Here is a 15,000-nt window from a genome sequence, read left to right on the forward strand (position 1 = left end):
GATTGTTTTAGTGTATAGTGTTGTGTGTAGGCCATTTGATGATTCAGAGAAAGTTTTGTTAGTGGTGACCCATTGACAATGTATTTTCTTTAGATATACAATTAGCCAAATAAGAACACCTTTTGAGCCTCTGTTCTTGAAATTGGTCTAATTGCATATTTAGATGTTTTGGAATAAATTAATCAAAGGCTAAAAGTGCTAAAAATACCTTATTGAAACTGGTAAGTAATGAATGATAGTGGGAAAATAGTAAAAGATGTACAAATATGAAATAATTAAACTATTTGCTAGTAAATAAGTTTTTTAAAGCTATTACAGTTGGCTATCGAATTTATTCTCTACTCTCTATTGCATGTGGGGAGCTAGTCTGTGTATGCTAATGTCACTCTTTAACATTGGTTTTGTGTTTCACTGAATTTTGGAATATTGTCAAATGCTTACATATGTATGTTGTTTATAATATAATTGTGCTTTTCTTTGTTAATAGTAAGGTGGTTTCTCTGTGACTGAAACCTTCATGTGATTCATTTTGATTCTTAAAATGATTTGAGGTTCACATCCCAGTTTTTATGATTGCACTGTTATATTATACACACATGTATACATACAAACTGTGCTATGAAGTATATAATTACTTTCATGAACTTTAAAAGGTTTATGATATTTTTGTTTATTGTAAATAAAAAATACTGTTATAGTGATTCAGCCATGTGAAATAGTCTTGGGAATGATGGATCTATTACATCAAAGCCACAGGTCAGCCTAATATTACAAGCATTCACAAATTCTGCAAACAAATGAGGAGCTTAGGAGCTTAACCAACATGAATGTTAAGGGCCAATATTCTGTACAAATATTGTTCACATATTTCTTAAACTTTCATGATAAAGATATACAATTGTAAAGTTTCAAATAGTACTTGTTGTTAAATCCCTATTTTAGACTTGCTATTTTTATGACAGCCATTACTGGTCTTTCCCTCTTTGGAACTTTTTAATATTTATATGTGACATACAATAAGTTACCATTGTCATCAGTGATATAATTAACTGTGTTTGTTTCCATGAATTTGAACAATTTGAACATGAAAGCAACAAAGTGACACTCCTCTCCTTTACACAGATGTTCTTCGAGGACAAGATTGACGATGCAAAATACTGTGGCCACTTGTACGGCTTAGGAACATCTTTTGTTGTTAATGGAAACTCCAACACCTCCTATGACAATGGACACACCTCGGACTCCACCTCGAATTCATAGTGCAAGGTCGCAGTGCCATCACTGGCGCAAGTGCCATGTACACAGACCAACACAGACCAATAACGTCCCACGGAAGAACTTTTGCCCCTTTTTTTTTTTAAAGTTGAGATATGTTTTTCAATCTTCCTTGTGACTAAACCAGCAGATCAAGTGAAGAATAAGAAAAAAATTCATTGTCGGACGGATAAGTGCTTGCCGACTTCCTCTTGAACGCACTGCCCCATCTGCAGCATCTCTGTGCAGGGATGTGATGCTATTGGTGTTGCCTTTATGCACCATCTTTTTCTTTTCCTTTTATCTTTTCCTCTATCTGTCCTTTGTCGTCTTTCATTTTTTCCTCAACCGTTTCTGCTTGGTCTTCCTCTTTCCTTCTCCACTCCTCTCATTTATTCTTTACTGGTATCCTCACATTTTTATACATGTGTAAAAAAATGTTGTTGAATATAACAGATCCATACACTGGTATATAATTTGTGAATTTGATAACACAACTTGATAATTTATATTGAGACACAAGTCAATTTTTTTTTTCTTTTATTTTAAACACTTGCTATACCTCTCTTGCCCTATCTCTTTCTCTTTCTCTGATTCTTCCACAATAAAAGAACTGATTTCCAACCACAGTAAGAATGTCAGAATATTAGGTAGGGGGGGAGTAGGGGAGGGGGCACTGAATAGGGAATCAAGCAATAGCATTTAACCCAAGCCCTAAAGTTAAAAGATAAGAAAAGAAATTAAAGTGCATCCAAATTGAATCTTAGGAAGAGTATGTGAAGGAAGTGTGATTGTTGGGCATCTTCCCGCGCTCCCACGTCTGCTTTGGGCGGGCCTGCCGGGATGTGGTCACAGGTGGTGGCAGCCTTTGTGGATCTCTTGCTTTCTGGCGCTCTTTCTATCCTTTGTTTCTTTCTTTTTATTGTTCTTGCTTTTTCTAGGGCTTCCATTTTTTCTCTATTTCTTCCTTTCTCTTTCGTGCTTTCTCAATTCAGTTGATCACTCAACTCACTCATTCACTCACTCACTCACTCACTCACTCACTCACTCACTCACTCACTCACTCACTCACTCACTCACTCACTCACTCACTCACTCACTCACTCACTCACACATTCACACACAATCACACATTCACTCTCTCATTCACTCAATTACTCACACTTAACTCACTCAATCAATCACTCACACTTTCACTCATTCACTCACTCTCTCTTTCTTTCTTTCTTTCTTTTTTACAGTCTCACTCATACTCTTTTTATATGGAAGGTTAAAGCTTGTAGAAAAAAAGGAAAGAATGGTAATTTGTAACAGCCAGGGAGGGTTGTGGGCAGAGACTTTAAATATAAGCATATATTTTTATTTATCTATTATTATTAATTTTTATTTATTTTTGATTTTCATTTTGGGGGGTGGGGGTTGATCATGAGGGGGAAATTCATCCCCAAACGCTCAGAGACAAATTAGTTTTAATCTACCGAAGTAAGGAAGGCATTTTATATACATACGTACATATACACAAATCATAGTTGTTGCTTTTGGATTATTCAAGAAAATGCCAGCTCTTATTGTTCATGTGGTTCATAAGAAATAATAAAAAAATAAATTTTGTTCGCTTTGAATATTTCTTAAATACTTTTTGGAAAGTAAGATTGTAAGATGGTCGTTTTATCTTATGTTTGCAGTGAATTTTCTTGCTTCACTATATTCAGTGCCTCTGTTTAATAACGTAATAAATACTCACAAACATGCCTTTATATCAGTCATTGATCTGATTAGGTTTCGTGCAGTGCTTCAGCTTTTTGCGCTATTATTTGCCCGCATTCACACCCTCTTGTTAGGCTGCATAAATGGGAAATAACTTCATTGGCATTTGAGAAAATACTCGCACTGGAGGATGTATCTGAAGTTTATCCAATGTGGCTGCATAGAAGTGCTTTTAATGTTAAGGGGAGAGTGATGGTTACTAAATCAACTTCAATGTAATTTCATTGGTTTTGTAGCAGTTGTCAGGTGTGACATCTGCATGATATCTGTGTAGTTGTCGGATTTAAAGCTTTACAGCCAAGAATAGGGCCCTAAGAATTGTAAAGAATTTAAGAAAACTGTCTTCTATTTTTTCTTTTGTTCTACATCTTTTTTTTCTTCTTTATTTCTTTTTTCCTTGCCTCTTCCAGAAACCTTTTTGTCTCCTTGCCAAAGTCTTGGGGTTAGTTCTTTTTTTCTTCTGTTGCCTCTCCCAAAAGTCATTGCTTTCTAGACAGTACTTGAGGTTATTTCTCTCGGAATCTTGTGTTACAATGTCAACCACCATTTCAGCTTCAAGGTTTATTTATATTCATTTATTTATTGTAACCACTCAGTTTTTTTGCTTTGTTTTGTGATGGATAAATTTCCATCACACTATGGTCAGCAATAGCCACATTCTTCACTATTATACCTCCTGCAGTAAGTGTTATAAAAATGTCTCTAATTGGGATGAAAGTTTATAGAATTTATTTACTACTTTTAAGTATCTTTTATAGTACTTATTTATTATCTGTTACCATTAGTTTTTCATCTTGTTCTTTACTGTTATTATCATTATTACTACCATTACCATCATTTTAGAAAACAATCTGTAACAGCTTTTGTAGGTCTCTCTTTCTTTCAATTGCACCTGCTTAGGTAACCTTCAGTCTGAGCAAGACCTGCGAAATGCTGAGGCTCTTTGCGTCCATATTTATGAAAGAGAACAGAGTAGGGTTATGGAGGAGGGAAGGGTCTATTTCAATTGCAAGTATTTTGAGCTGGGAGTGGTGTGTGCTTTGAACCCCGTAGTAGCAATGGAGCAAGAAATGGATAATGTTTTTTTTAGGTCAAGAATGACTGTTTCACTGACTAGCTGTTTATTTACTAATTTATTTATTTTTTACCCATATTTGTTTTTATGCTTATTATTATTAGGTAAATGAAGACATGGGATGTTTCAGGGAGGGGGGATTCAAAATGTAATATTAAGAAACCCTTTTTTTTTTTTTTTTTTTTTTTTTTTTGACGTCGTATCCCCATCTGTTAGCGTAATAAGCATTTCAAAGTCCGATAATCTTTTCAAAGTCAGTTCAAACACAGGCAGACCCTGGGAAGGTGAGATTGCCACCAGCAGCTGACTTTTTGAATGTATGTTGAAGGATACACTGCCCTAGTATTCAGTCGTGATGGAAATCGAACCGTCGTGTAGCGCTTTCTCTCTATAGGTAGACCAGTTGTATGGACGGAGGAAAGAGGTTGAAATACTTACTGTTTATTAAGAAAAATGCTAACCAAATTCCTGTGATGAAAGGAAGATTCTCAGCTTTGTCAGAATAGTTGTTTTTTCTTTTTTTTCACTTCACAAATTTAATATATTTGGTTTATTCTATTTTGAGATGAACTCAGAATAGTAAAGTAAAACAAACAAAAAAACAGTTTATTTCTCGTGACAATTGAACATATAATTGCGGAAATTCTCATTTAGGAAAGAAAAATTGCCCAATATTTATACTATGTTGTAATATAGGTAAATTCATAATATCACTAAGAAAGAAGAAATAGCTACACAAGATGCCATAGAAATGAGGAAAACATTTGGATGCACCTTCAGTTGTCTTAATACACAAAAGAGAGAGAGAAATGATAGTGATAATCCCTTTTCTTTGGGGCTTTGGGAAACCCTTTTGTTATTCATGCACAGTGGGAAACATGGGAACAAAAAAAGATTTGCTGGTGTTTGAGAGTCACGGAGGACAACGTTGTGTATTGTGAATGGCAAGATGTTCATGATTGGTGTTTGTGTCCTGTTGAATCAGCCGATGATAGACGCTCTTTTCAGAAGTATAAGATGAAAATGGAACGAAAAGAAAAGATATTCGGCTGTGCTGTCACGAAGATTAAGTTGGCCTGCATTTGGTATTGGAATGCAAGCCCTGTTCTTTATTTTTTTGAAGTGGCGAGAAGAAAATGTGAAATGGGAAAGAAATAGAATTGTGAAAAGAGTACTGAACTATGTGTGAACAAGTTTTTTGTTACACTTGGTAAAGGGCAGAAAGAGAAGTCATGTAATGGCCTGCTCTTTCTGTGTATTGAAGTGGTGGAAAATCCGTTGGAATTTTGGTGTAATTCCATTTGCGTGAAAGTTGGATAGCAGATTGAGAACAAGAGGTCACCGGAAATGGACGCTTCAAAGTCTAAGCGGAGACGGATAAACAAAAAAAAAAATGAGAGCGCCAGGATTGCTCGGCAAGTTTGCAAGCTGCCTTACTTTGACCGTGGAGTTGTGTACTTCAGGATGTTGTTATTACTATCAAGACCTTAAATCTTGACCTATTTGGCAACGTGATTAAGCATGTGGAAGAAGCTTGCTTGTCTCAGTGGCCAGTTTCCCTTTATATAAATAAAAATAAAATTGCTCTTGTGCAAACACCCCACACCATTGTAATACAAATGCGTTTACCAGGGAAGAAAACCTACCAGGTCATCAGAATGTTGTGGATATGTTTGAGTCAGCAGTGATATAGGTATCCACTGGAACTTGTAGGTCAAAAATATATGATTTATGTATTGCCTACTGAATTTTCAGCTTCTTTGTGAACATTTTGGGGAGACATTTCCAGTTTAATAGGCTTGCTCTTCTCAAAATGTTAAAAAATAACATTGTGATATTGGAGGTGAATTTTTACAGGTAGTTTACTAGTTATATATTGGTCTTTGTTATGCTAGAACTTGCGTGCAAATTGTGGTACTAATTAACTGATTAGTAGTGTGGTTTGCAAGCACAACATTCAGATTATTTGAAATAGATTGAAGATTTAAATGATAAAAGTAAAGGTTTACTAAAATAGCATAATCAGTGACACAAAGGGATAACTAACTGAATTTTAAAGGCTACACCTGTCAAAGCACAACAAGTGACTTGTTTACTGATGCTACAGTATTCTTTTCTTTCTCGATTTCCATATTCAATATTTTAACGCTTTTTGTTTTTCTCTTTTTGGAGGTCGTCCATGTGTATTACATTGTCATTCTTCTAGATCAGCATGGGACCTGGAAAGGCGAAAGAAAGAAAACAAAAAATGTACCGTACATTGGCATGAGAATCTATAGCCTCAGTACACACCTCACTTTAAAGTTTTGTATTTAATTTTTTTTTTTTTTCTTTCTTTACGTTATTTTACTTTATTGTATATTTTTTCTTCATTGGTTTGGACAATTACTGAACATCCTTGACTGCAGGGATTTGATCTGCAGTCGGATGAAGTAGGTGACCTACCAAAGAAATCTGTGATATTGATATACTGTAACAACTATTTTAACCAGCTTTGTTGATTTTTTGTCAAATCTTCATACTGCCGTATTTATTGCCAGGGTAGGTCCTGGAATATTGAAGAAAAGTTGATGAATTTGCCCAAGAGAGGATTGTCTGATTGTAATGAGATCAGTGTAGGATCTTTACTCTTGATGATTTTCCTTATGCGAGTTGCACACCAAAACGATTGATTAGATATGTAGCTTGTCTTCGTGATTTTCTGCATTCATGAATTAAGAGTCTTTAGTACTTTAGATCGTACACTGAAAATGTGATCACTTTGTGTCTTCATTTGTCCTTGTATCTTGTGTCATATCTCGTAAGAGTTTTAAGTTTTAATTGTCATTACTCTTTTTTTTACCATTGAGTTTGTATAAATATTCCAGGAGGCAGTCCATTAGTAGTTATCTAGTCAAGGATTTTTTAACGTGCAAAAGTGGAAGAGATATTGAAGTCTGTTATGCTGTTTTAGTATTTCTTTGGTTTTTATGCTTTTCACCAATCATGATCATTTCATCTAGTCATTTATTTTTGATCTACAAGTGAGTAGATGGCTGAACCGTCATCTACTTCGCATATGTATCAAAAAGATAGGGACACCTCTAAGTATCACTATCTCCACTAAATTGACATTTTTCATTTTAATTGTACTCTTGGTATGTAAATAATCTATTTTATCACATTTTAGCAGCTTGCAAACCTGTTGTTAATTGTATTGAAGGCAAAGGAAAGAATACATCTTGTTTTGTAACAAAGAAACTTAATTTGTATTATTTTTCCAAAAATCCTCTTTTCTTGAAGCAAAACCCCCCCAATCCCTTGCCTGTTGTTGTCGTGGGGGGGCTTAGGAGATGGAGACTGAGACCCAATGCAGGGATTTCCCGTCTAGGGCCTCAGCCCTCGACTCAACTAATTTTGCATGGTCTATTCGCCCTCCAGCTTTTTGTTTCCGTCCCTTCTCCAATCCCTTCTACTATCTACTTCCTAAGGTGTAAAAGCCGTGCTGAAAGGATGAAAAGCTGACTGTGCCAGTCCTGAACGGCCTGCGGGAGCTATGGGCACGGTACTCCCAATTTAGTTGTCTAGCCCTTACCACCGTACAGGGCTCTGGGGGGTGGATTGTTTATTTCCCTTTACATAATCAAGGCTTCCCATGGCCAGTAATGAAGATGTAATACCCCTATTAGGGGCAATGAGGCTTGCCCCTTCATCAAGTAGCCCCACCAACTCCCCGACCCCAGGCTTTCCTTTGACCATGACTCCGAACACTGAAACTACTACCCACTCCTCAATGCCTACTAGTGCATTACCCACCCAAGCAGAGAATCTCCAGAAGACATTCCTACCCTCCCAACTTCCTCAAATTCATCAACTCTACCCCTACAACCTTCTTCATCAAACACCCCAATCTCCCTTATTACTACCTTACAGCCTTATTCTCCATCTCTCCGTAATACTACCCCCCTCAACAACACCCGCTTCCCATCCTTCTACCACCACCAACCCTACAAACATCTTAACTACTCTATTTAGCCCAGCTAAATGGGACCGATTTTTCGTGATCTCCCCTACAGCTCCTTACTCAGGCAACACTCTTCTCTTTCAACAATGTCTCCAAAAACTTTCCATACCCAACGTGATTGCTCCCGTCTCGTAACAGTCAGATCTGGAGCTGATGCTTTAGCATTATCAAAACTAACTGATCTCTCTGGCAACCCCATCCCTGCAGAACCTCAGCAAACTCTTAATACTTGTACCGGAACTGTCTCTATCTCCCCAGCAAACTGCCCAGTCGATACCAAAGATTGGTCAGATTGTGGAGAAGACTTGCTCGGCTGCCTCAAAGACCAGGATGTGATATCAGTATATTCTTCCCATTCGTATCAGCATTAGTGGACAATCCCTCCCTGTTCAACCATACCAACCTCCTCCCCGTCAGTGTCAAAATTGTTGGTGATTTGGACATCCTGCCAAACACTGCTGCTCCACAGACCAATGCCCCCTCTGTGCCCAACCTGGTCATAACAGATCAAACTGCCCTGCACAAACACGCACATGTGCTAACTGCGTCAGCGTCCACAATGTATTTTATAGAGGCTGTCCCACTTACAAGTTCGAGTCTGAGGTAGTAGCTCTCAGAAACAAAAATGGTCTTACTCTATGTGAAGCCAGACAGGAAGCACGCCGACAAGGTTTCTCTTATACTCCCTACTCCAGTAATGTCGCATGCTCTGCCCCCCCCCCCCCTTCCACCTCAAGATGTTCCTACAGCCTCCCCTATACCTACCTACTTCCCCACTTCCACTTCTACATTCAACATCCCCCAGTCAAATTCTTTTGCCGCTCTAAATCCAGACACCCCAATCTCAACCACAGCTCCAAGCCCAACTACAGCCCCAACACCATACCCTCTCCCTCCCCGCACTACCAGCAGTAGACAGACGAAATGTTCCACCCCTTCTTCCCCTACCGCACACTCACCTCCATCTACCTTTACCTTTACTCCTCAGACACCAGTCTCCTCTTTCCCCCCTCATAAGAAAACCTTTGTCCCACAAAACTCTCCAACCAACTCCACTGCAGAAACTATGGAAGCCATTCGAAGCTATATGCTTGAGACACAAACTCATGCTCCCTCCACACTTGAAGTGATTGCCGATATCCATATCCCTCCTACTCATATTCCCCCTACACCCCTTCCTCCTACTCCCTCTCAACACAACCTATCCCCCTCAATTCCGTCCACCACCGATATCCATCCTCCCGATACCCATCCTCCTGAAATCCATCCCCCTCTTACTCATAGCACCCCTACACCCCTTCCTCCTAATCCCTCCCCTCCTACCACTAATATTCCCCCCACATCACTTCCTCCATTCACTCCCAACACAACCCATCCCTTTCAACTCCAACTATACACACATTCTCCCTCCCTCCATCCCCTCTATCCTTTCCGCTCCCTCCCGGATACACACGGGAATCACTCGTGTCACAACACCCCCTAGCTCCTTCCCCTCCAGATTCCCCAACATGTACTGGTGCTTTCAATCACAAAATAACTAAGATATAGCTCTCCTACATTATCACATTTTCTACCTAATATTAAATTACCTAAGATCCATGTTATATCCTATTAATCAACTTCAAGATGAAATCCAGGAAGATTCCAAAACTGCTGCCCCATGTTTCAATGAGCCAATTTTGTACAGTAGGTTTTACTGCTGTAAAATTATGAAGATGTAATTAAAACACAATTAATGTGGAAGATTTTATTTTGTACTATAAGTTCCATTACAGAGCTGATATCTGAGGACTAGATCCAAATGTTCTCTATAAGCTTTTTATATTTACAAACCTGGGCTCATTATCTCAAGTGCACAGCCTGTTTTTATAGACAATCTTTCTGCTTTTCTGTTTTTTTTTTTTAATGTATTTCTATTAATTATTGATTTTTAAGGAAATTGCACTTTAAACCACCATGAAAGTAAGGCACCAGAAGTTATGCAACTTCATTCAGCATAAAAAGAATTCTCACTTCAGAATCAAGTGCAACAAACAAATTACCAGACCTACTTGTGACTTCTCTCAAAGACCAGAGGTCTGGTTTTCTTTGTAAAGCCTTAATCTACATCATTAATCATATATGCACACTCATACTTGTTTTATTTATATCTCATACATCCATTCATATACATACATACATTATATATATATATATATATATATATATATATATATATATATATATATATATATATATATATATATATATATATATGATATACACATACACATGTGCACAGATACAGACACAGATATAGACATAGACACAGACACATACAAATACGATATATATATATATATATATATATATATATATATATATATATATATATATATATATATATATATATATATATATATATATATATAAATATATAATGTATATATATGTATAGATAGACAGACAGATAGATACAGATATCAATCTGATACTGTAAACAGATATGTATTAGATTTACACACTGGTTCAAACTTAACCCAATGGTATTGGGTAATGACACTATCTACTGTCATTTTCTTTTGTGAAATGTCTCCACACAGCTGGCTCCAGAAGTGTTCAGCCAACACAGAGTTAATTAGTAAGCCTACGTATCCTTGGCTGATCTCCCCTTTCCTGGATTTTTTTTTTTTTTTTCAATGCTTTTAATATTAATCTTGATATTTTTGTTGTTGATGTTTAGAATATTGTGATGTTATTAACAATAGTACTAGCACTAATAAATAAAAAAGAATCATCTGAAAATCAAAGCACAGGGTAAATAGATTAGCTGGCTTGTACTAGTAATTAACTCATTGGTGATTAAGCCATCTTTGTGTAGAGACAATCAATAAACAAAAACACGCACTGAACATGGCATATATCCTTGCCATCCCGTCACTAATGGGTTAGCAAGACAGAACATATCAAGAGTAAAGTATGTATTTGTTTTACATGAAAGAGAAACACAAATAAAAAAAGAAACACTCAAAACAATTGTTTTTTTCTATATGAATTAGAAAGTATCTATCTCACATCCTTACAATTCTTAGTAAGGAATTGAATAATAGGTATCAGAAAGCAATATTATAGTATTCTGTTGTACAATGGTCAATAATAGTAATGGAAAAAAAATCTCAACTCTGAAAGTGAAATGCAAACAGAAACAAACAAAATAAATCTATTTTCTTGTCATATTTAAAGCAAATCTGTATATCCTTTCTGGTAAATAAGGCCATCTTACACATCTAACAAAACTGTTTCTTGTGGTACAACACTAATATTAAAGATTTTGGCGAAGGCTTGAGGTCGTGAGTACCAGAGAATTGTTGCGATTGCCGTTGTGGCCACGAGTGAGGCTAAGAGGCGTCGCTGCCACACTCTGCCATTGTCTGCGTAGTCCACTATGAGGTCTGCTGAGCTGTACTCTGCATTTCCACTGACCTGGAATATCACACCAATATCAACTCCATGCTGCCAGGAAATAGCGAGTATTCACTGTACAACTTTTTCATGAAATGGCTCTATGCGTAAATGGCCACCAAAGAGTCAACACCTTGTAACCTCAACTTTATTCTACCTTTCCTTGAGTATTTTGGAAAAATGTTATTCCTATTAATGCTATCCATATAGATGCCGTTATTTCTATTGAAGACATTACAATTATAACAATGTCTTCAACATTATCCTAATAATTTGACATTATTAATAGCAATGTAAGATAAAAGAATATTTCAAAAAATCAAGGAGGAGGGTGAACAGGTGAGGTAAGTAGTACTAGTAATTGGCTCATTGGTGACTATGTACTTAAGGAGCCATATATGTATAAAGGCAATTAATAAACTAAACTCGCAGTAGGCATGTCATGCACTTACAGGCTATCTCTGGCAGCACTTGGTTAAAAAAAGAAGAAGGAAAAAAAAGAGAATCTGTGTAAGAGAAAGTAAAAAGATGCATAAACCATTAAAAGTTACCTTATCAAGATGGGTCTTGAAGAATTTGACCTCCTCATGAAAGTTGGACAGGTGTTTGAGTGTCTCGCCACAGTTCTTTGCGAGTGAAACCACGTTGTGTACCTCCTGGCCCAGCTGTAGCAGCCTGGGATTGCCTTGCAGCTGGTCTCGCAAGTAGCCTATGGATGCATGCATGTAGCGGATGTGCTTATTCATGTTGGCGATCATGGCTACTGCTTCTGGAACTCTGCGGTTAGGGGGGTGGGATACTGTCACTAAGATAATTCTCAGTGTCAGACAGATCTGTATTTCAAAAATATTTTTGTATTACCAATTTTCCACTTAAAATGTAACTTAAAGCTTATTTCTTTGGTAGTGATCACACTTACCAACAGACAGAATTTCTCCTTTCAGTTTAATATCAAAAGGGAATCTAAAGCAACCACCTTACACCAATGTGTAGGGTGGCTGTCCAATCTTTGAATATGCAGGAAGAAAGAAAGAAAAAGGAAATAAAGACATACGTCAGTTGTGTGTCTAAAGTAATGGCTGGGAGGCTAGATGTCTGCCACTCCTTCTTGTTTATCTCTTTCACAGCCTGGAGGATTTTCTTGCGCACTCCAATGGCTGACACATTCATGCTCTCAAGGTCCTTTTCCGTCAGACGAAGAAAGGTCTCAAATGACACCTGGGAAAAGTAAAAGATGTGTTCAGATCTGCGGGATTATCTGCCTTCAAAGATACATTTGATACAAAGGTACATGCGCATGCAAAAATAAGATGGAAATAGCCATAATTAGAAATGAAATTCATTTGTGACATCTTAAACTCGTCAAAAGAAGACTTGGAGCTTCTAACTAGCCAAACTAGCTTAGGAATCATTTATGCTGTAGCCAAGAGCACAGACAGTATAGTAATTTTATGTTTTCCATTTTTCTAATTTGTCCAAGAAGCACATGGATTGGTACATTGCTGATGGCTCCCATCGAGAGTAGGTTGACACACTCATTATTTTTATCAACAAGAGCATTATCATTACAACAACAACATTCAAGATAACAACGATAAAAATATGTAAACATTCTCTCCAAAAATTCAAAGAATGGGTAAATAGGTGAAATTGCTGTAGTCCTAATAATTCTCTTAGAAGACTTGGTACCTCTACAGGCATCTTTGTGTAAACAAAATTATGAAACTAAAAATCACAGCATCTGTGGGTTTATTGAATTGGTGAAAATATTATGAAATAATAAATCAATAAATATCACATATATATTGTATTACACATATATGACAATAAAATCAGTTGTGTCCTGAGTTATATCTGATATTCCAAGGAACAAAGTGGGTCAACATAATGCTCAGCAGATTATTCCTGCTTCCCTCAAAATTCCCCACATGAACTTATCTAATATCATTCTTCCGATACTTAAAAATACCCACCTTTTGTTCCTGAAACAGGGGTATCATGTATGCTAAGTCTAAGCCCGACAGAACCATCTCAAGTTCCCCAAAGTTCTGGATTGTTTTGATATCTGAAGAAGGCTTACAAGGTATGTAGTCCAAGTCACCTTCCTCTTTGATAAAAAGAGCACTTGATTTTGATGAATCCCTCACACACACACGCTCTAGAATGTCTGCAATCTGAAATTTTGAACAATTTGTAGATTACCAGGAAATCTAAAGAATTTCTGAAGTTAAAAAAAATTAAAATCATAGATATTCTAAACAATCAGTAATCTATTTCACTTGTTGTACCTCAGGATAACCTGCAGCAAGAGCTATATCCGCTGGACGCTGACCATGAGTATTCATTTTGAGAGGGTCGGCTGAATTCTGAAGCAATATTCGTACCACTTTTCCATGACCTTTAGTTGCTGCCCAACATAAAGCTGTCCATCTGTTATGGGTATTTAATAAGTTATCACAAGCTACTTCATTTTTTCTTTCTTTTATCAAGGCACTGAGAGGTTGTGGTGATTATCTAAATGCAACCTGTCTGGTTAATACAGTGATGCATTTCAGATAATCACCATCATTAACCTATCAACTGCTATATAATCATCATCATCAACCTGTCAACCTATGATCATTCTTCATGAACCTGTCAACTGTATCTTTAGAGAGAGAGAAAAAAAAGAGATTAAAGATTCCTTACAGCAACAGACAAACAGACAGGTACACCAGAGTTAACAAACTGATCTCTCCTAAGGATTCATCAACATTAAGTGTCAACACCTACCCCTTGTTATCCTGCTTGTTAACATCAGCTTTTTCATTGATGAGCCTCTGGACAATGGTGGCTCGGCCTTCCTTGCTGGCAAACATGAGCGCTGTCATCCTGTGGCGCTCAGCCGTGTCTACTTTAGCACCGTAATTCAACAGAAGCTCTACACACTCTAGGAGGTCTGACTCTGACTCCCGACTAGAGGCACAGGCAGCCATGAGGGGCGTGAACAGCTCTGAAGGAAAAATGTGAGTGGATGTAAATGCGATAACAATGGACAGATAGATAAAGATAGAGATAGAGAGAGTGATGGAGGAGAGGTAAAAGAGAGAGAGAGAGAGAGAGAGAGAGAGAGAGAGAGAGAGAGAGAGAGAGAGAGAGAGAGAGAGAGAGAGAGAGAAAGAGAGAAAGAGAGAGAGAGAAAGAAAGAGAGAACAAGAGAAAAAGAGAGAGAGAAAAAGAGAAAGAGAGAAAGAAAAAGAGAGAGAGAGAGAAAAAAGAGAAAAAAAGAGAGAGAGAGAAAAAGAAAAAAGAGAAAAAGAAAATAGAAAAAAGAGAAAAGAAAAAAGAGAGAGAGAGAAAAGAGAGAGAGAGAGAGAGAGAGAGAGAGAGAGAGAGAGAGAGAGAGAGAGAGAGAGAGAGAGAGAGAGAGAGAGAGAGAGAGAGAGAACAAGAGAAAGGGAGGGAGAGAGAGCGAGAGAAC

General features: G+C 37.2%; 2 protein-coding genes across 7 annotated transcripts in view; one reads left to right on the forward strand and one right to left on the reverse strand.

Moving 5' to 3' along the window:
• Pop2 (CCR4-NOT transcription complex subunit Pop2) overlaps nucleotides 1–7,336 on the forward strand; it is a 19,834-nt gene extending 12,498 nt beyond the window's left edge. The window contains exon 7 of the mRNA XM_027356306.2: nucleotides 1,123–7,336. Within this exon, the coding sequence (XP_027212107.1) occupies nucleotides 1,123–1,260 (138 nt within the window). The 3' untranslated portion in view covers nucleotides 1,261–7,336. The remainder of the gene's footprint in view (nucleotides 1–1,122) is intronic.
• A 3,423-nt stretch (nucleotides 7,337–10,759) lies between these two features.
• Nucleotides 10,760–15,000, reverse strand: part of LOC113800492 (ankyrin repeat, SAM and basic leucine zipper domain-containing protein 1) — a 26,371-nt gene continuing 22,130 nt past the window's right edge. For all 6 annotated transcript variants that reach the window (XM_070138579.1, XM_070138582.1, XM_070138580.1 and 3 more), the window contains 6 exons: nucleotides 14,313–14,532; nucleotides 13,829–13,970; nucleotides 13,514–13,714; nucleotides 12,595–12,758; nucleotides 12,092–12,317; nucleotides 10,760–11,561 (listed from right to left, as the gene is read on the reverse strand). In XM_070138579.1, coding sequence (XP_069994680.1) covers nucleotides 11,358–11,561; nucleotides 12,092–12,317; nucleotides 12,595–12,758; nucleotides 13,514–13,714; nucleotides 13,829–13,970; nucleotides 14,313–14,532 — 1,157 coding nt within the window. In that variant the 3' untranslated portion in view covers nucleotides 10,760–11,357. The remainder of the gene's footprint in view (nucleotides 11,562–12,091; nucleotides 12,318–12,594; nucleotides 12,759–13,513; nucleotides 13,715–13,828; nucleotides 13,971–14,312; nucleotides 14,533–15,000) is intronic.

This window comes from Penaeus vannamei, chromosome 24 (assembly GCF_042767895.1).
Source record: "Penaeus vannamei isolate JL-2024 chromosome 24, ASM4276789v1, whole genome shotgun sequence".
NCBI lineage: Eukaryota > Metazoa > Arthropoda > Malacostraca > Decapoda > Penaeidae > Penaeus > Penaeus vannamei.